At 40.7% G+C, this 22,350-nt stretch overlaps 1 protein-coding gene across 1 annotated transcript in view; it reads left to right on the forward strand.

Moving 5' to 3' along the window:
• Window positions 1-28: 28 nt before the first annotated feature.
• myo9aa (myosin IXAa) overlaps window positions 29-22,350 on the forward strand; it is a 165,224-nt gene continuing 142,902 nt past the window's right edge. Inside the window, 2 exon segments of the mRNA XM_078429986.1 lie at window positions 29-136; window positions 20,885-21,800. Coding sequence (XP_078286112.1) covers window positions 20,958-21,800 — 843 coding nt within the window. The 5' untranslated portion in view covers window positions 29-136; window positions 20,885-20,957.

Genomic DNA, 22,350 nt, shown 5'->3' on the forward strand with positions numbered 1-22,350 from the left:
CCGCGGCTGAGCGGCGCATGCGCGCGGCACCGGTTCGTGCCCAACGGAAGCGCGGTGGCGGCGGCGGGAGCGGAGCGGAGCGGACAGCAGAGCCGAGCTGAGCTGAGCTGAGCTGAGGGAGCGGCGCTGACGACGGGTCGGTGTGGTTACCGGGAATGGCGGAGAGGAGGGGGATGGGATAGTACGGGAGGGGAGGGGAGGCAAGTCCTATCTATCGCTTCGGGCCGCTCCGGACACCGTGCTGACCGCGCCGGACACCCGCCTGGGGCCCGGCCTGTCAGTCCCCGCCTCCCCCTCAAATCTGTGCCCCCCCTCCCCCTCCCCCTCCCCCTCCCCCTCCCCGGCGCGCTCCCGGCCGGGACCCTATCCTTGAGTGAGCGCGCACCCGGCCGGGACCCCATCCCTGAGTGAGCGCGCTCCCGGCCGGGACCCCATCCCTGAGTGAGCGCGCTCCCGGCCGGGACCCCATCCCTGAGTGAGCGCGCTCCCGGCCGGGACCCCATCCCTGAGTGAGCGCGCCCCCGGCCAGGACCCCATCCCTGAGTGAGCGCGCTCCCGGCCAGGACCCTATCCCTGAGTGAGCGCGCCCCCGGCCAGGACCCCATCCCTGAGTGAGCGCGCCCCCGGCCAGGACCCTATCCCTGAGTGAGCGCGCTCCCGGCCAGGACCCCATCCCTGAGTGAGCGCGCCCCCGGCCAGGACCCCATCCCTGAGTGAGCGCGCCCCCGGCCAGGACCCCATCCCTGAGTGAGCGCGCCCCCGGCCAGGACCCCATCCCTGAGTGAGCGCGCTCCCGGCCGAGCCTGGCCCCGGCCACCTCCCCTCAGATCCCCAGCGCCCGGCCACGTCCCTCTCTCTGTAACGCAATGGCCTGGGACGGCTCCTGCTCGGTGCGGAGGCACAGTCTGTGTGTTGTGGTGTCCGGGCACGGTGGCACTCTGCTCCGTGCCAGCTCCGGTCCCGTGTCGCCCCACCAGGCCGACCACCCTGGGCTGGGGTACACACACATACACACACAAAGCCCCCCTGTTGCCAGCGGGGTTGATGGGTGTCCAGTTGGTACAGGTGTAGATGTGTCCCAATGCCAAGGACGGCCGCGGTTGCAGGGTTGTCAGTCGCAAACACAGTTTGTTTTGTGCTTTGCCTTTGAAGACTTTTTTCCTCAAAATATATGAACATTTGTTTACATATTTACCATGGATTTCTGCAGGATGCTGTCTTTCAAACGTTACCGTGGGAGGCATTTTCTTGCTATGGTGGGGTTTGTTAATTGTTAAGTCTGAAAGTTGGTGCGCTTAACTACATCCCGAACTATCTGAAGAAGGGTCTCGACCCGAAACGTCACTTATTCCTTTTCTCCAGAGTTGCTGTCTGACCCGCTGAGTTACTCCAACTTTTTTGTGTCTATATATTTTTGAAACTTAATTGGAAAGTATCTGATGATAAAAGAGCCGTCATACGGTTTTAGGAGAGGTGCAGGTTCAATCTCATATCGTGTCATCTTGAATGGATAACATCAGACAGTAAATGGTAATTAGATATTTGCAGTTGATTGTGCGCAGAGGTGTATCTTAATTGCAAAACAAAGGAGTGTGAAGTTGCTGTAATCTGGAGCAAAAAACAATCTTTGGAGGAATTCGAGCGAAATACAAAATGCTGGAGTAACTCAGCAGGTCAGGTAGCTACAGAGAGAATGGATAGGCAACGTTTCAGTTTCAAGCATCTGTATTTCCTTGTACAGTCTCTCCATTTTACTGGAGGAACTCAGTAGATCAAGCAAAATCTGGAGACAGTGTTATGTTGTGTTTTGATTTGATTTTCATCATGGCAAATTATGATGCGAAGGATATGAAGTTATACTTTCCAGAGGAACTTGATGTTTACGCTTGTGTACGGGAGCTGAGAAGATAATTTGAGATTGTGATGGGTTTTTGATACCAGGTCAGTGGAAAACTGCATTGAAAATTTGGGCAGTGGTTGAAATGTGGGACTTTCTGCCATTAGTTTAATTTAATTCATAGAAGTAAGTAGAATGAAGAGTGAAATGGATAGAAACGGAGCAAATGTGGAGGTAAATGACGTGATAATGTTGAATGACACAAAAAGCAGGAGCAACTCAGCATCTGTGGAGAAAAGGAATGGGTGATGTTTCGGGTTGAGACCTACTTCAGACTGGGAGTCAGGGGAAAGGGGAACGAGAGATGTACTCAGGGCAACGGAATGGAAGACATGCGAATCTCGGTTAAATCGTGGTCGGAGAGCAGGAGGAATCATAGCAAGAGTGAGTGCAGCAAGAGTGAGTGTTAAAGAACTCTAGTCGGGAGAGTTTAAACCAGTGTTCTCAGTTCCTCCCTACAAATGATAATGTTGATTATTTAGTGTTGGAATGTACTGTAATTATAGAATTGAACAAAACAAATTATTGAATTTTTTTAATCCAAATATGTAAACTAAAATATTGAGATTTGGTATGAAAGGAACTGTATCATCAATACCATTACTTGGGCTGCATTTGTCAGGTTAATTGGTATAAAAGAATGTTTTGTATTCAATTGCGGAATATTTCATGTACAGCTTCACTCTCAATATTTACCTGAAGAGCTTTTTCTGATCACTGCATAATCTATCAAATGACAACGCCAGAAACGTAATCTTTCAGATGACTGACATCTGATTACTGCAACCGCCATGCAATTTTCTTCAGTAGTGAGTTCAAAGTACTTTGTTGGGAAGTTCAAAGTCATTGCACTAGATTATATTTCTGTTTAGCTCCGTTCAACTGAGTTCTAAAAGGAAGGGATACTTTTTGAACCAAAGAGCCTAGAAAATCATAAAAATGTGAGCATAAATAATTCCAATCATGGGAGAGTCCACCAGTAAGCGATAACATTTTTAATATGGTCACTAATAAATCCAGTAAGAACTTGTGAAACTTATCAGAAGATTTGGAATATACAGCTTTCAACCATGGTCATCCGAGGCTAAAAGTGATACATTTAAGGGTAAACTTTGGTGGAATTAGATAAATAAAACAATCCAAAGCTCTTGCTAATATCTGTGTATCATTTGAACCAAATGGCCTGTTTTCCTATTGTGCATTCCATATGTATCAGAGGTGTTTCCAGTTTAGTTTTCAATCTGGTCATTTGTTCTGTTCATTTGTTGCATCATTATTCATTTTATTTCCGTTTTAGTCTGCACTGCGCCCATATTGCTCAAATTGAATCTCAGCTGAGGTCACGCTGGTAACTTATTTGAAGGCTTCAGTTATTTTGGTCTATGACTAGACAATTAGTATATATTGCTAATGCCCATTTTATCTATGCTTTTAGCTTAATTTCTGGATATTTGCGACATGAATGTCTTATCCATTTGTTGAGTGGTCGTAACCTCAAGATAAATGGTAGCATTACTTGATTATTCCATGCATTAGTGAGAGATTAGAATCCACTTGCTTTATGAAGTGCAAGATCAATTTTCTCAATTTATTGGATGGAGAATAGTGTAAATCTATAATTCATCGTCCAGAAGAAATGTTTTTAAATGCTAAATTAGCTCCTTTAGGATTTTCTGAGAGGAGATAATGGGTATTCAGCAATTTCTGTTGCTTGCTTCTTAAGTTTGTTTGTTTCAACTGTTTTATCAGCCAGTTGCTCTTCTCTGGAAGATGTTAATTTCTGTTGTGTGGGAATTCAACCATTACATTTATTTCTGATTGAAGGTTTAAGTGGACATTGTGAAGTGTGCTTACATGTGTGTTGATCATTTATTTAATCATGGATTAGATCTGTATGTAAGCATATCTTCTTGTATCACTGTTGCTCCAGCATAAACAAGTGATTGTTGATTATCTCACTGAATGCTCGAAAATAATGTTAAAAGTTTGTTTTGAAAAGAAGCCAAAAATGATATTTATGTTAGCCATGGAGCTGCATAAATGGCAATGTAAAATTATAATTTTTAAAGAGAAGATAGTCATTTGGCTCTCTGGGCCCATGATACATTTTATGAGAAGAATCGGCTAGTCCTGTTCCATCTATTCCTTTTCTCCAGAGATGCCCTCGAACCCGCTGAGTTACTCCAGCTTTTTGTGTCTATTCTTGCAATCTTGCACTTTGTTTTAAATTTATCTTGCTTCATGGCTGTTTATTGCACAAAGAATTTTCTTTTAGTCCAGATTAGATTTTTTCCTTTTGGTTCATCTACCAACAACCTTTAATGTATGGTTCTCAAGCCATTGACAAATGGGATGTTCTTTCCTTAGTTATACCTTTGACTAAATGACTTTTAACAATTTATTCAAATCTCCTCTCAGCTCTTTAGTCTGAGAGAAGCAGCTATAACCCCTCTCAGTATTGTTTGCTAAACTCTTCTAATGCAGATGTTTCTATTTCCAAAGAAGTTCAGAAACTGACTTTGTTAGTTGTTGGCCATGGCCTCTGAACCCTGATACATGAGCCTCTGCCTCACCTGAAAAGACTGTTGTGGTCCTTGGATTGAGTCGAGGGAGGCATAGGTGTTGCATCTCCTGCAGTCATTGGGGAAAGTACATGGGGAAAGGTGTGGTTTGGGTGGGAAGGGACGAGTCTCTGTGGAAAGCGGAAAGGGTGGAGATGGGAAGATGTGGCTAGTGGTGGGATCCCATTGGAGGTGACAAAAATTTTGGCAGATTATGTGCTGTATGCGACGGCTGATGGGGGTGAAAGGTGACGACTAGGGGGACTCTCCCTGTTGCGATTCTGGGGGGCGGGAGAGCAAGAGCGGAGCTGTGGGATATCGAGGAGACCCGTGCGAGCACCTCATCAATGATGGAAGAGGGGATCCCCGTCCCCCAAAGAATGAGGACATCTCAGATGTCCTGGTATCGAACACCTCATCTTAGGCGCAGATGCGGCGTAGACAGAGGAATTGTCAGGAGGGGATAGAGTCTTTGCAGGAGGCAGAGTGTGAAGAAGTATAGTGTAGATAGCTGTGGGAGTCGATAGGTTTATAATAGATGTCAGTTGAAAGTCTATCTCCTGTGATGGAGATGGTGAGATCAAGAAATGGTAGGGAGTTTTTGGAGATGGTCCAAGTGAATTTGAGTGCAGGATGGAAATTAATAGTGAAGGTAATGAAGTCCATGAGTTCTGCTTGGGTGCAAGAGGTAGCCCTGATGCAGTCGTCAATGTAATGGAGACAGAGTTCGGGGATAGGGCCAATGTAAGCCTGGAGCAGGGATTGATTGACGTACCCTACAATGAGGCAGGCATAGCTGGGGCCCATACAAATGCCCATGGCTGCGCTTTGGATTTACTGGAACAGGGATTGTTCAACATACCCTGCAAAGAGTGGAACAGAGAGTCTTGAATTTGCTTTTCTGCATGTTTTTCAACATCCTCCATGCCACGGTTTGGTGTGGGTCTGCAAATATTAACTCCTATGGTACTTTCACAAAGTGAGCATTCCCTGTGTGAGCTTAAGCGCAAAATACTGTAAAATTGAGCTTCCAACGTTTATCATAGCTGATTGCAATTCTGTACCTGTTCAAGATATTTCTCTACTTGCAAAACGTAATGTATAAAGTCAATTAATTGTTGTTAAGTTTCATATAAGCAAGCTTTCCTGCATAGATAAGTAGAAGAAACAGGTTTGGGAATCGCACATAATATTTTCATTTCATGGAAGGAGGCCACTTCAGCTCTAGCTCTGATCAGTAAATAGATGATAGAATAGGCAACACATCCAGGATTTTAGTGTCTCGACCCGAAACGTCACCCATTCCTTCTCTCCCGAGATGCTGCCTGACCTGCTGAGTTACTCCAGCAGTTTGTGAATAAATCGATTTGTACCAGCATCTGCAGTTATTTTCTTATATATATATATATATATATATATATATATATATATATATATATATATGTGATACGCTTATTCACAGGTCATTGTGTTGTGAGCTGAGTGGTAGAATAGCCTGTCTCCTTTTTAAAAATCACTCTATATACCGTTGCTTCATAAAACCAAACACAACAACTATCCTCAAAGTGGGGCAAATGGTGAAACAAGGAACCAAAAAACAAACTGTAGGAGCAACTCAGCAGGTCGGGCAGCATCTGTGGATGCAGGGGGATAGTTGTTTCTGGTTGACACCCTACATTAGGACTGACAATGTGTGGGGGAACTCATTGGTGTAAGGAGGTTAGGGTATGAGCTAGCAAATAATAGACGGAACCAGGTGAGGATGGAGATGGTGGGTAGATGGATCAGGAGGGGTGACCTTGGTCTTTGAATACACTTTTTCTTTGTTGGATAAAGATATATTAGAGGTGAATTTTGTTATCGATGCCTGTTTCCTAGAAGGATGTCAGCTGAAGTTTGGAAAGTGATCCGCATTTACAAGATTTTCGTTACTCATTTTCACATGTCATTGCTTGGAGAGAGGAAGAGAATGCAGTATTTTCCTAAAGGAACTGGTTTCCTTTTTGTTCTGCAGGCTAATTCTACTTCAGGAGGAAACTTGTTGGAGGTAAAACATAATATCGCTACAAAGATGATTAAGAAGAGGGGTTGTGAAATGATATGACCGTGTCTCTATTCTATGTTGTAGAGTTATAAAGTATAGAAAGAGCCAACTGAGCCGGCACACTATATCAAGCATCCAACTTAGTTGATACTACTTGCATTGCATTAATTCTCTCCAGAGTCTACTATGGGCAATTTCAATTAATTTCAATTAATCCCATCCAAACTCTGGGGTGTGGGAAGAAACTGGAGTACTTTGAGCAAATCTACACGGTTGCAAGCAGTATATAGTATGTACTACATACTCTCTACGACAACCCTTGGGGTCAAGATTGAATCTGGATTGCTGGAACTCAGGCAGCATTTCTTTCAGTGGTGCCACAGTCTCGACCCGAAACGTCATCCATTCTTCTCCGGAGATGCTACCTGTCCCCCTGAGTTACTCCAACATTTTGTGTCTATTTTTGGTTTAAACCAGCATCTCTAGTTCCTTCCTACACAGGCCGAGTGAAGCTTTCTTTATGGGTTCCTTGAATCCTTAATTTAAAAAAAAAAAATTTTGCAACAACATTTCTCTTGTTGTTTGGGAACTAAATGGATGGAGTTTACAGGTGGCTTAGACAGCGTGAAGAAAGGAGGACAGGAGAAAGGATAGACAGTGGTCAATCCAACAGAGATCCACAACTGTCATCACAGAGAGTGGTGAGTCTGTGGAATTCTCTGCCACAGAAGGTAGTTGAGGCCAGTTCATTGGCTATATTTAAGAGGGAGTTAGATGTGGCCCTTGTGGCTAAAGGGATCAGGGGGTATGGAGAGAAGGCAGGTACAGGTTACTGAGCTGGATGATCAGCCATGATCATATTGAATGGCGGTGCAGGCTCGAAGGGCTGATTGGCCTACTCCTGCACCTATTTTCTATGTTTCTATGTCATGTACTAAGGCACAGTAGACTGCAGATGCTGGAATCAGAAAAAAAAACAAGGTTCTGGAAAAATTCAGTAGGTCAGGCAGCATCTTTGGATGGAAAGGAGTGATTAGCTTTTTTCAGGCAGTGGGGCAAAGGTTCAGCAAATTGACACATAGGGTGGGGCCAGCCCAAGAGATAAGCCCACTGGACCTTCTAAAGCAACCCTTAGAAGAATAACGTTGAATCTTACTCAAGTGTACCAAATTCATGTGGGGCTTGGCAAGGTACATCTCTTGGCAAGGTACATGTTTATTTTGTCTAGGGTTTCCAGAATAAGTGATCAGTCTCAAAATAAGGAGTCAGCCATTCTGGGAATGCAAAGTTTTCTTTTTCACCCAGGTGACGGTGCACTTTGGGAATTGTGTGTCGAAGAGGGATGGAGGATCAGTTGCTGACGATGTTCAAGACAGGAATTAATAGATTTTAGCTATCTTGGTTAATTCAGAGAAACAGCACTGAGATAAAAGATAGGTATTATTTTATAAAGATTGTTAAACAAGGGAGCTGAATGGTCCACTCCTATTCCTATGATCTTATGTTTGCTTGTATTTTGTTGCCGAGCACGATCAATGGAAGGAGTTTTGCAGGCGAATGGATTTTTGAACTATGTTTTTATGTTGTTGACGGTGCATCCTTTGAAGACTGGTGTATAATGGAAATTGCTCTTTATCATGGATGGGTGTGTGATGGAGAAACAGGATCTAATTATAGTGTGTGCAGCCTTTACTCGGGTCATCCAAAAATATCTGAAAACTTCCGGCTGTAATGCCATTGTTATATAATGAGTCCAATGTCAGCATGATTTTTTTTGGTGCACTCATTGTGCACAAAAAAAATCAATGAATTTGCTCAAGTTGCTTAATTTTCTAATCCCTTTCCATTCTATTTTCTCTTTTACTATCATCTTTTTTCCATTTCCTGGTATTGATCCACCTTTGCGCTGTCCTTTGTTTTGTCGGTCTGGATCTCTGGCCCATTGGAAAAAAAAGTGAATGGCAAAGAACAGTTTATTGACCAGTAATGAGCTGTTGGACCTCAAGACCAATGTCACGGTATTTCTGCAGTCAGGCTCCATAACGTATGTCTCATTTATAAGATTTGACCTAGTTGCTTAAACAGCAATAGAAGAGAATTATATAACTAACAATTTGATTTTGGTTTCAAAATATTAACAATGCAAAATCGCTGTAATTGTCACATCAGAGATGATTAAGGTTTCTTCCTCCAGCATGTTAAACTTTACAAACATGCAACACTTTTATTGTGAAAAAATGTTTGTTAAACCACGACGGTGTTCTTCTTGCAGTTATGCTGAGAATTGATAGCTTGAGATGTGACTTGACTTTTTTTGTCTGTTGAATGTTATAGCTTGAATTGATGTAGGATATGATGATCCTCAGCTTTGCAGTGATATACAGGCAGCCTCGGGCTTTGCTTCCTCATGCATGAGTTTGTCCCCGTGCCCAAATTCTGGTGAAATGGGCTGCAAATAATCACTAAAGATAATCTGATTTTGTTCAGGGTTGTGTGTCTCTGCAAACAGTTGGAGGTTGTTGCTGAACATTCATCCTTCGCTGCAATTTCATTTTTATTGATTGTCAGACAAAAGCTGCCTGGAATGAGTATTAATTAGCTTTTGTCGTCATTGTCAAATATTAAATAATTATTGAAACATCTTCAGTGGACAAATATCCTTCCTTCATTCTGGTTTTTTTTCCATCCAGTCCTTGCACTTTCAAAGATTGGTCACCAGGAAGAAATTTCTTCTGGGAGCTGAAGCTGTCACCCAACCCCATTAAGGATGCCAACCTGCTGCTGAGGTCAAAATGAGCTGAATTGTCACGAGGTTGTTATCAGATTTGGAATGATCTTGTGTGCATGTAGCTTATTTCCGTGTTGCCGTATATTTTGCTGCTTAAAACTTGATGTTAAAAAAAAAAGTTAAATACTTTTTTGAAGCTTGGCCTACACGTTTCATCTATTATCTTCTCATTCAGATCCCAAAATACGTCTGTTTCTGTCTTTTTGTGCTCAAGACCTCGAATTTTTGAAAACTGCCTTTGAAGTTCATGTTCAGCTTAAATAAAATTGGTAATGAATTTGCCCCAAGTGTTTAAGAAATGCTTGAACCCAATGCATTTTGTGTTTAGGTTGCCAGCAATGGCTTCACTTTTCTTTATTACATAATTGCAACAGTGCAACAAATAACTTATGTTTTCAGGAATAATCAGCAATAAGCCCTAAGATTGGTACAAGAAAATTCGATACATTGCTAAATCGGCTATGGAATAATTTACAATTTTTTTGTTTTGGTGGTTATTGGTATTTTGGGTTAATTGATGAACAAGTACACTTCAGCTCAATTAGCTGTGAAAAAAGTACCCACATGGAGCAAATTAGTTGTGCTGTCATTTTCCTTAAAACTCTGCTGCAAAATACTTGAGTGCCTAATCATGGTGATCTTATAAGAACTGAAAGATAATATCTTACAGTATCTGAATTGATCTTTATACCAGACAAATGGAATCATTAAGTCAGAAATGATTTGAAACATGCCCACTAAAATGATATCAAGCAACAGTTTGCACTGATTGCATTTTATTCTTCCCACATTTCCATCAATTTGCCTAGATTCAACCACTCACTTGCAAGCCTGGGTCAGTTTAGAGTGGCAATAAACTATCGACCTGCACTTATTTAGGATGTGGGGGGAATCTAATGAAACCAATGTGGTCTTTGAGAGAATGTGCAAACTCAAAGCAGACAGCAACAATAGTCAGTGTTGAGCCTGGGTTGATATCTTCTGTGGGTATTTTGCAAGCCATTATATGTCATCACATAAACATCACCCCATTTATGTTTATATCAGTGCACTGCTGAATTTGGAGAGAATTTTGGTTTATATCCTTCCTTCGACTATAGTCTGGCATGTTGAGGTCTATGAAGCAACAAATTAATCAAGATTGGAATGGGATTGTTTGTTATCTGTGTTATGATCGTGTTTTAGCTTGGGGTTGTTTTCAACATGATGGGCCCACGTCCCATATCACCATATTTATTCTTTACTTTTAATCTAGCTTTAGGACTAAGTACGCCTTGCTTTCACTCTGCTTTTGACTCACAAGCCCAATGTCGCAACAGCAGACTCTGACAGATAGGGCAAGAGATGTTCGATGGGACAGGCAGAGACAGACCATGGTGATGTGCTATGTCTGTGTTTCATTGGCCCAGCGCTGTATCATCCTGATACTCGGAGTTTCTCCATATCAGCCCAAATGCTCATCTGATTTTAGTGATCATGGGTTAGAGGTTTGCTGCAGGCTTTGGAGATTTGTCTGAAGCTTTGAGCACATAGTTGAATCTCTTCCTCTGTCAGCCTGTAATCTCTTCTCATGATTAAACTCAGAATAAATGTGAACCATGTGACTTGTCCTGTGAGTGTAACTCGGGCTATGAGAATTTGGAGAATGTTGTATAGGCAATAAGGATTGTATCCATCTTTTGGGTGCCGAGACAAGATCATGACAGCCTACTAGACTTGTTTTGTGCCATATCTGTTATCTTAATCTTGGTGATTATTGGTTCTCCCATTTTCATCTCCCATTCTCACAGCTTCTTCCCACGTTACTGTGGAAAATGAAATGCCTTTTTACCTTTCCCATCATTCAATAAGCCAGTCTTCCCAGAGTATTAGCTATTCACTTGCACTTCCTACCATTCAGTGTACTGCATTCAGCACTCTCACTGTAGTCTTCCTCTACATTTGAGACACTAAATGCAGATTGATAACCATTTTGCAGTAATCCTTCTGTTCCATTGGCAGTGAGGAGCTTGAGTTTGCATTTGCCTTTCAATTTAATTCTCCATTTCTGTCCCACTCTTTGTTTTCATCCTCCATTGCTCCACTGTAGCCTCATACAAGAGTGAGGAACAGCACTTAGCCATCCGTTGGGCATTTTGCAGCTCCCTGGGCTTTGATTTTTAACATTATTAAATTTTATATGACCAGATGCAGGCTATATCCTTTATCAGTTTTTCTTTTCTCTATAACTGCCATTTTTAATGCATTGCTGTTTTGACCAATTTTGTCTGTGCCCTATCACAGATATTCCCTCTGTTCTCGACCCCTCCCCCTCTTTGCAGCTTAAAAACTGGTTTGTTTTCTAATCATTCCAGTTTTGGTGAAACGTCCTTGACTGGAAACAGCTTTTGCTGTTTTTGTTGGTAGTTTGGGATGCTATATTACTGTATTTCAGAAGTTGGATCCCAAAGTGTGTTGGGTAACTAGTTAAAATGTTAGTGTACAAAATGGTTTGTAAATCAAACAGAACTCTTAAAAGAGCAGCAATGTTTGACTGAGGTTGTTTTCTATCAGTTTTGCAAATGATAAACCAATTTCTTAAGTTTGTTCAATGGTTGCTATATTTGAATAGGTGACATTTTGAATCTGGTTTCTTAGAATGGGAAATAAACAATGAAAAAAAAATCAGGAAAATAAAAGGTCAAGTTGCTGAAGCCTGACCGAACAATAGATTCACATATTTGCTTCCTTTGCATTTGCTTCTGTTTTAGTAATTTCTCATTGTTGATAGGAAGCCAGTGTACTAAAGGGTGAGGAGAAAGGAATAGACTGCTGTATATGGTGCATCTGGAACACCGTTTGTTTAAAGGGGCCGACTGTATCATAGTTTCCTGACTAGCTCTCTCAAAAGTAAAAATCAGTTCCTTTCAGTAACTTTTTTGTTATTCCAAAATATAAGCTTCTTTACAAATTTACTGTGTAGTGCAATGAAAAGATCAGTTAGACGTCCACCCACATCACCTTTTTAGTTAGTCACTGTGTGTATGCAACTCATGCAGTGTTTTTAAGATGGATCTGTGCTGTTGAGTAGCCACAATCTGTGGTGGGCAAAACTGCAGTGTTGGAGGAACTCAGCGGGTCAAACAACGAGAATGGACAAACAATGTTTCAGGTCAGGACGCTTCTTCAGTCTGAGCAGGCTGTGGTGGGGTTGTGAGAAAATTGCTCTGATTGAGGTAGGCGTGTCTGTGTGTATAAACACGAGGCAATTGGTAATTGCGAAATATGGTTTTGTTGTACAAATGGTTCTGTTATGAATCATTTCTACGTTGTTAATTAACTCTAATGAGGTTGATGAATTGGGGAACACTATTTATATAGTGGGCCAAATAGGTTATAGTGCAGTATCGATCAGAAGATGCAAGAGGCTGGAACTAGAGAACCATTTAAAAGTTCCAATGGAAATTAACAAGCAGGAAAAAAGCTGCCTTGAAAAAATGTTTTTAGATGAAAACTGTTTTTTAATCCAGAGTATTGGACACCATTGTCACTTAAGAACATAGTCTCAGTTTCACTGTAAGTGGCCTTTGAACTTAATTACCAAATGCAATGATAATCTTAAATAATGCAACCTTTAGTATTTTAACAATTTGATGTGGAAGCTTGTATTAAACTGGTACCAGCTGCCTCGTATTGTGGTAGAATCCCTGTTGTGAGTTTTGTCTTGTTTATTTGGTGGTCTTCAGAACAGGATATGTTGTGCATTCAGGTCTCAGTTTGTCTCCTCTCTGGTAACAATATCTTCTGAAAGAATAATGCGTCTTGCCAATGCATTTATTTTTAAGAGATTGATGAATACCCGATTTCTTCTTGTAGTGAAAGATGGTCAGATTGACAGTTTAACACTTTAACAAGAGGCCAGATGAATATGTTTGTACATTGTTCTGTGTCATGAGCATGAACAATTTGAGTATTTAAAATGATACTTGAATTTTTTGGAGCTGTGGGAATATTATCCGGCTGTATATATATGATATGATTATAAACAAGGTAATTTTTCTCCCAACAAAATCTAGCATAGGTGAAAAAATATTGGGAGTGATTGATTAATTCAGGGACAGTAGTTTGCTGGATGATTTGGATAGAGGCTGCAAGCAGGCCTTTAGGGGCAACTGCAGCGTGGACTGTGAAAATGGCATCACATCTGCGACTCTTGTATAGGGCAGGGTTTCTGGGCTATTTCTATAGACTTTGTACTCAATCTGGGGTTGTGCTTATGTATAGTAATACATTTAATGAACTGCGTGCAAAAGAATTTCACTATACCTCGGCACATTTGATAAAAAAAACCATTGCACTATACGATTAAATAGGGCAGGTTGGCAATGTCTATCACAGGTCAATGTATGTTATCTGCCGCCTTTGTTACAATTGTTTCCATGAACTGGAAGTTAGTCATATTAAGATGAACGGCTTCAGTGGATGATGCAGTGTAATATACTATGATCTTAATTGATAAGGACAAAATGTTCCCTTTGTTGTCATTAGTAACTAAACGTCCATACTTCATCCTTGAGTTACACTTTTTTTGTAAAGACACTGGCAGGTCTAGGGTTAAATATTGTTCTGACCAAGTAATTCTAGTAGATTTCTTTCTTTTGAAGGGCTTTAGCAGTTGGGTTTTTACTGCAATTTTGTCATTTTTTTAATGACCATTAGTGAGATCAGTTTGAACTCCAGATTCATGGGATTACTTGGGTGCGGGTTCTCCAGAGGATGTAAAAGTGGATATTATTAATGCATGTGTGGATTGATAAGTAATTCGCAGAAGGTTCTAAGCTGAAATTTATGCTAGCCTTTGAGTGGGTGGCTCTGGATAGAAATTGGTAATGGCCATATCCAGTTCTTCCAATCTCATTGGCCTGTCATCTTTCGTCTGAAGTTGAGATTTCAATGGCACCTACTGTAAAGATTTGTTGGGAACAAAGATTATCAGTTTAAAATTGAAGACATGGCTAGTTGCAAGATTGGGCAGAGTACAGATTGATTTGTCTAGTGAGTCCATCTGCAAATGATGCAATTGGCAATGCCATTTTTAAAATGATTGTATGGGGTTTGGTGGGCAATTCTTTATTTGAAACTTTTATACAAAGAACATGCAACACCTGATGACCCCAGGTCATATCACTGAGGATGCGTCCCAGTGCATCCAGAAGATGTATTTTGCACATACAAAGAACAATGCAACAATTTTAATGGAGGCAATTGCCAGATCCCAGCCCTGGATGTTGTCTGTCTATTTCCTTCCACACATGCTGCCTGACCTGAGTTCCTCCAATACTTTGTTCAGGATTCCAGTGTCGGCACTCTTTTGTCTGCAGTTTAGTTGTTTAACTTTTTAAAGAACCAAATGGTTGGAAATAATTTCAAGTTATTACTGTACCTTGCTGGACACTCCTTGTACAAATAGTTGTTAAAGTAAAAACTACATTGTTGACAGTCCACAAATTATTTGATTTTATATATTTGTGGAAGTAATGAAGAATAGAAAATAGTTATGCTTAATCATGCAGTTCTGAATTTGCAAGAAAATTACAAAAGTCACCTTGAGGGTAATGGGATTTCTGTCGTGTTTATATAATTTTAAGTTTGCTTTTCCTCTTCTTGCATTCTGCTTGCACTTGCTCGATATGCTTTCCATTCCTTTTGCCTGGAAGAGTAATAATTTAACAGTAAAAAAGAGTGGAATTCTGATGTTGGTTTTGTTTCTTTCACTGCCGTGGAGGCTGGAGCCAGTTACAGTTGATGGATTTTTATCCTGTCTACTTACCTGTGCATCTAAAAACTAAGGTGTGTCACACAGAACACAAGATAATAGAAACAGAGGGAAGTCACTTGGCTCCTCAAGCCTGCTCCACTGTTCAAAATGATCATGGCTGATCATGGCCGTGTAAGTTCTATGAGGCAGTTTTCAATGGCCCTCAGTTTTTTTTACTTTTCACATTTATTTATCCCTGCTATGAATATATCTATGATCCATCCTCCACCACCCTTTGAGGCAGAGAATTCCATATATTCACTACTCTCGGAAGAAATTTTTGCCCACGTTAATTTAAAAATGTTTCCTTGCTTTGCAGCATGTCCCTTTGTAACTTTCCAACTCAAAAATAGCTCAATTTATAACCCCCTTGGGATCTAGTAAATTGGAATTAGGTCACTCCTCATTATTCCAAACTGCAAAGAATACACATTGCTGCACTGGTGAGTAAGGCAAGGCAGCACCTTTACCACCTCAGACAGCTGAGGAAATTCAGAGTCTCTCTGAGGATCCTTCAGTGCTTCTACTCTGGGGCTGTAGAAAGCATCCTGTCCGGCAACATCTCAATCTGGTTTGGGAATAGCTCTGCCCAGGACAGGAAGGCTCTGCGGAGAGTAGCGCGTTCGGTTGAACGCTCTATGGGAACTACACTCGCCCCCCTGCAGGACCTATACATCAGGAGGTGCAGATCCAGAGCCAGCAACATTATGGGGGACCCCTACCACCCCAGCAACTGATTGTTCCAGCTGCTACGGTCAGGCAAACGCCTCCGCTGTCACGCTGTAAAAACAGAGAGGATGAGATGGAGTTTCTTCCCACAGGCCGTCTCTTGTATATATTATATAAGAGGTTAACTCTTATATCACCAGGGACTCATTTACTGTATTAATTTATTTTTTGTGTTGTGTCTTTTTTTAAAAATTGTTCTAGTCTGTTTTGTAGTTTTAGTACAATCCGCAGGCATTGCCACTTTCATTTCACTGCACATCTTGTATGTGTATGTGACAAATAAAGTAGACTTGACTTGAGAATGCAGACACAAACCCAAGTCTCTCATCCAGGAATTAGCCTGGTGAATCTCCTTTGGACTATCTCCAATACAACTATATCCTTTCATGGGCAAGGAATATAAAAAACAGACTGTTGGAGGAACTCTGTGGGTCAGGCAGCATCTGCGAAGGGAAATGGATGGACCACCGAAATGTCAACTGCCTGCTTCCCTCTACAGATGCTGCCTAACCTGTTGAGTTCCTCTAGCAGTCTGTTTTTTTGCACTTTGCTCTTGAATTCCAAAACCTTTTGCAATAGTCTTAACATGCCAGCTGCTTCCTTCACTACTTGTTGGACCTGCCTGCTGACTTTTTGTGATTCATGCATCAGATGTTTTACTTTAATTTATTGAAACTAATTCAAATTTTGAACATATCAGTTGACCAAATTCCGCAGTATCTCTCACATTTCCTTTTGAAAATTACAGATCCCTTGTTTTAGTTTAAAAACAAATGACAGGAAGTAAGTAGTTGTCGAACTCCAATGACATTTTCTTTCATTATGACTCGGTGAGTGGAAATGAGGCAATGAACAATGACCGATTTATTTTTGTTTAATCCCTTGGCCAGATTTATTGAGGAGACTAGTGGTGTTTAGATTGGGTAACTTCGTACTAATAATTGTGAATTATGTGACGTGCGCATAGCTCGACTGAGCTACCAAAAGACTAGATAATCTATTTTTGTTAATATTGTAGCAGCAGAAGTCGTACAGCAGAAGTTGTTTCAAAAACAACTCTGAAATAGAATGGTTATATTGACGTTTGTGTGACTCTTATTACAGGGCGGTGCAATGGTGCAGCTAGTAAGATTACTGCCTTGAAGTGCCAGCGAGTCGGCTTCAATCTTGATCTGCGTAGATTTTGTACGTTCCTGTGAATGCATGGCTTCCTCCATTTGTTCTGGTTTCCTCCCAATTCTCAAAGGCATGAAGGTTGGTAGGTTAATTGGCCCCTGAATACTGCCACTATTTTGTAGTAAGTGTTGGAGATCATGGGGAATTGAGATTAAGAAAAAAAGGATTAATTCAGGATTAGTATAAATGGGTAGTATTTGCTCAGTGCAGTCAGTGGGCTGAAGGGTCAGTTTCTGTGATGTATCGCATTGACTGCACTAAGGTTGCATGTTTTAAGGAGTTGGGATTACAGTCTTGTTTTCTAATTAATCAATTTTGTTGCATGGTGAAAATTTTCCTTCAATCCAGTTTAGAGAGAAAGATTGTATGATTCTTGTGGTTAAATTTCTTTCTCATTCACTGACCTCTCTCCGAAAGAGGGACAACAACTTTCTAATTGTCTGAAGACTTTGAAATGATTTCTGGTGACATCTGGCATTCAAAAGAATTGGCAGGTTTTGGTGCAGGGTTTGCAGAAAGGATAAAAAAAAATTTAAGCTGCAAGAATGTTTTAGTTTAATGAGTTAAAGACTTTCTGGTGAAGCTGAGCGAAATGCAATGTCTGGGCTTGCTGCTTTGGTTGCAGTGGGAGTGGAGTTTCTGTATGATGTCATTCCACTGTGCAGATGCGGACTCTTGTTTTCTGCAGTGTTTTGTGTGATTGGTTTAATAATAACACAATATGCTGTAACTAAGCGATTGCTTAAAACAGTTTGTGTAATTGGGTTTCAGGACATTGATTTCTGATAAAGGCTGACAATCCAGTTGTTACTAAATGAGAGGTGATACAGGAGAAGAAAAGGTGTGTGAGTGTGTACACTGCATGAAAAACTCTACCTTTGGTGAAATATGCATGTCGACGTGCATTTGCTTTGGTTTTAAATTCTTTATTTTCTTGAACTATTGCTTGTAAATGTGGAGACAGAACATTCTCAAAGAAAATGAGCCATGAGCAATTTAACATTGATGTGGAAATGCTGATATTGGCCATTGTGATGCTGGTATTAGGTTCTGAAGAACGGTCTCGACCCGAATCGTCACCCATTCCTTCTCTCCAGAGATGCTGCCTGTCCCGCTGAGTTACTCCAGCATTTGTGTCTACCTTCGCTTTAAACCAGCATCCGCAGTTCTTTCCTACACTTGATGCTGATATTTGTTGTTAGAAATCACAAGAGGAGCCTGTCGGTTTTTTGGGGGAGTTTGGGACTTGCCTTGTTCTATGTTATACATTGAAAAGCAAGGACCAATTTTTCTTGATTGCAGTATAAATTCTCCTTTCAGTGCAATTAAATATTGTTTTGATTTTGCTGGACGCAAGTCAACTATGCTACTACGTCAGACCTCGCAACAAAGCTGTTATGGACAAGGAACAATTAAGATTAAACTAAGTTGCATTCTCTTTATTGTGGAATTTAGCTTTTTATCCATACCTGTTTCCTTGACTTTTTTACAGGCCTGTATGTGCACTCCTTTCTCCTTGCTCACTTTTACTACTTTATTTTCATTACCCATTTCATCTTGCTTTATCTATCATGGCAAACATTGCTTGGTTTTATCAATTTTTATCTGTGCCATTTTATCCAATATCATTTTAAAATTAATTTCTAAACTATTTGTTCTTGTGTTTATTGCTGTGACTGGACCTAGAGTAATATGTTCAGTTTTGCTTTGCTTACTCAAAAGCGTAGAGGGAATGTCACAAGCATTCACCAATCTGGTTCTGGAGATGCCGTTCATGAAGGCTATGATCGTGATAAATGATAGAGCAAGTTTGAAGGGCCAAATGGCCTCCACCTACTTCTAATTCTTACATTCTTATTATGCATTTCATCTTTCAGTCAAATAATAATTAATCTCTTTAGTTAGATGTAAATGATCATTTCCCATCAGTATGAAGAAGGGCCTCGACCCAAAAAGTCACCCATTCCCTCTCTCCAGAGATGCTGCCTATCCTGCTGTCTACCTTCAATTTTGTGTCTACCTTCATCTGCAATTCTTTCCTACACATTTCCCAAAAAGCATGTATCTCAAAAAATCATGTACTAATTGTTAGCAAAATTGCCACTCTACATAGAACAGTACAGCACAGGTCCTTCAGCCCACAATGTCTATGTCTGACGATCCCTCCATTCCCTGCATTTCTATATGCCTATCCAAAAGTCTTTTAAGTGTCATTTTCGCATCTGCCTCAACCCTGTCCCTGGTAGCACATCCCAGGCACTCTGCAAAAATAAAAATGACCCGCACATCTCTCAAACCTCTCACACCTCTCACCTTAAAGCCATCCCTCCAGTATTTGATTCTTCCATCCTGGGAAATAAATTCTGACTTTATCTATCTATCTATCTATCTACCTATCTATGCCGCTCATAATTTAAAATTACTTCTATCGGGTGTCCCCGCAACCTCCGGTGTACAAGAGGAAACAATCCAAGTCTGTCCAACCTCTCCCTGTACCCCCTAAAGATCATGCCCTGAAAAAACTTGGGCAAACAAGTTTCTATTCCCCTCCTCTATATATTTCTGGATAAAGTGCTGACTGCAAGGAGACAGTCATGGGAACCAACTAAAGAAAATTACTTGGCTGATCAGTTGAGGCTTACTTATCTGACCTTGCTGTATTTACTTTTAATTTGTATTTTTTACCACTCGTCCTCATTCAGCTACCACAGCCTAAAGGGAATATTTCCAGTTAAATCAAGGTTTATGAAGCAGACCCCTCTTCCCTTCAAGTAAAATTAACTTAAATTTATTTTCCGATTCTCATCAGATTGCAATGGTTCTCAGCAATTGAGTTCAACTAAACTCAATTGTTGAGAACCATTGCAATCTGGCAAGAGCTGGAAAATTTATAATAGAAAACACTTGTTTCAAGCATCAGCCAATCTACACATTTTCTACTTTTATCCAAGTATATGCCATTTTAGTGGTTCGAATTGTTCTACTACTGGTAGGTGACTTTTCATAAATTGGTTGTTAAATTTAGTCCCATCTCACTACACCTCCACGACAGAAGGATAAACTAAACTAAAACTTCCAAAAATGTTGTGAAGTGGCAAAGATGTGGAAACATGGAGTTCATCCACTTGGATAGAAAAATTGGAAAGGCATTGTAGATGAACAGGGAAGGGAGGGGCACTGGATGCAAAGAGGAATAATTAGCCTATTCATCTGTGTTCTGTCAGCCACAGAAATAGTATAGGTAGAAATTTATAAGTAACTTGATTGCTGAAAACAAGCAGAAATTTTACAAGTAACAATTGAAAAATACATACCATGTTTTGAACATGTACAAATATGCATAGATATTTGCACTCATCTTTCTTGCATGATATATGAAATATTGGAAGCAAGATTACAACAGCGAGTGGAAGGGATCTGGGGAGAGCTGTACCCTTGCTACAACCTCTTTTGCCTCCTATTGTTGAAACACTTTCTTCAGATTAACAGCATTCCATTCTATTCTTTTATTATATATTCAGCTGCATCATGAAGTTTAGCCTACTGCAAACTTCCAAACTTTGGTGAAATTGTGGACAGAAGATGATGTAGAGGCTTCAAAGGGATAGAGACATGCTAAGCATATGGTCATTAGGGTTAGGCTTCAACGCAAAATTAGGAAATATAATTGTGCTGCTAGTTGAGCTGCTCGTTCTTTTAAAGGGGAGTCCAAAAGGCAGGGAAGACCCCTGCAAAGTAGCATGATTCTTTAGTGTTGTAATTTTATTTGGTCATGTAGATAATTGTAATGTATTTATTAATTGAGCCTCTTTTAAAGTTTTTGGATTGTAGTAGATTTGGATCTTAAGTGCAGCTGGAAATGTGATTTCTACTTCTGTTTGTTGTATTTTAGGTCTGACATCATGAAGCAGGACTGGTCCTCTGTATGGATGTGCTATTAGTGCTGATGGCACAACTGATCCAATATGAATGTGCATGATGTTGGTGGAAGACGACGCTGTGAAGACAATGAATTTACGTTGCGGGTATACCCAGGGAATATAGCAGAAGGCACCATTTATTGCCCTGTCGCTGCAAGGAAAAGCACCAGTGCAGCAGAGGTCATTGAAATTCTGATTTACAAATTACAACTAGAGAAGACAAAATGTTATGTCTTGGCAGAAGTGAAGGAGTTTGGTGGGGAAGAGTGGATACTCAATCCAACCGACTGTCCAGTACAACGCATGATGCTTTGGCCCCGCATTGCCCTGGAAAACAGTTTCAGCAGTGAGGACTATCGCTTCCTGCTTCGAGAGAAAAACCTTGATGGTTCTATTCATTACAACAATCTGCAGTCATGGCTGAGGGTGACGGAGGAGCGGCGGAGTATGATGGAACGGGGTTTTTTACCTCAACCACAGCAAAAAGACTATAATGATCTGTGCAATCTACCAGACTTGAATGAAAACACACTACTGGACAACCTGCGTAATAGGTTTAAACAAGAGAAAATCTATACTTATGTTGGAACAATTTTAATTGCCATAAATCCTTTTAAATTTCTTCCTATTTACAACCCCAAGTATGTAAAAATGTATGATAATCACCAACTGGGTAAACTGGAGCCCCATGTATATGCTATTGCTGATGTGGCATACCATGCCATGTTACAGCGCAGGAAGAACCAATGTATAGTTATTTCGGGCGAGAGTGGCTCAGGAAAGACACAAAGTACAAACTTCCTGATCCATCATCTAACTGCTTTGAGCCAGAAAGGATTTGCCAGTGGAGTGGAGCAGATTATTCTTGGAGCTGGACCTGTGCTGGAGGTAAGATGCATCACATGATTTCTTCTTGAGGGAATTGAAAGAAAAAACGTCCTAGAAAGTGACCAGATGTATTGCTTTGTTTTGTTTGACAGCCAATTCTCCATGAAGCAAGTACTGTAATGCTGTTTGTGAGACATAGTATACCAGTGCATTTGGTGTTAAAAATCTGAAACTCAAGCTGACTAATCAACGTAAATGTGCATCCCAGGTGCCTAGAGGTTCCTCAGATCTTATTTTACTGTGCCCTATGTCAGAAAATTCAATTTGTGGTCCAACTCTCACATTTGTCATTTTACCTGGAAAGGGTGAATAAAAATAGCAATTTTCACAATTGCTATTTTTGTACCCTACCGAGGAATATTCTTTAAGCTTGTCCTCCAAATTTTCATTTGAAAACCTAGAATTGGATCTATAAATTATGTGGATTATTTTGAGGGGTTTTAAGACAGTGTGCTTCAAAGCTTTATGTACGAAGAGCTATCAAGTATTCTTCACTTCCCCCTCTCTCAAAGATCTCGGATAGAATTTATTAAGGTGCCTCTATTGGTTG

The sequence above is a fragment of the Rhinoraja longicauda genome, chromosome 38, assembly GCF_053455715.1.
Source record: "Rhinoraja longicauda isolate Sanriku21f chromosome 38, sRhiLon1.1, whole genome shotgun sequence".
Taxonomy (NCBI): Eukaryota; Metazoa; Chordata; class Chondrichthyes; order Rajiformes; family Arhynchobatidae; genus Rhinoraja; species Rhinoraja longicauda.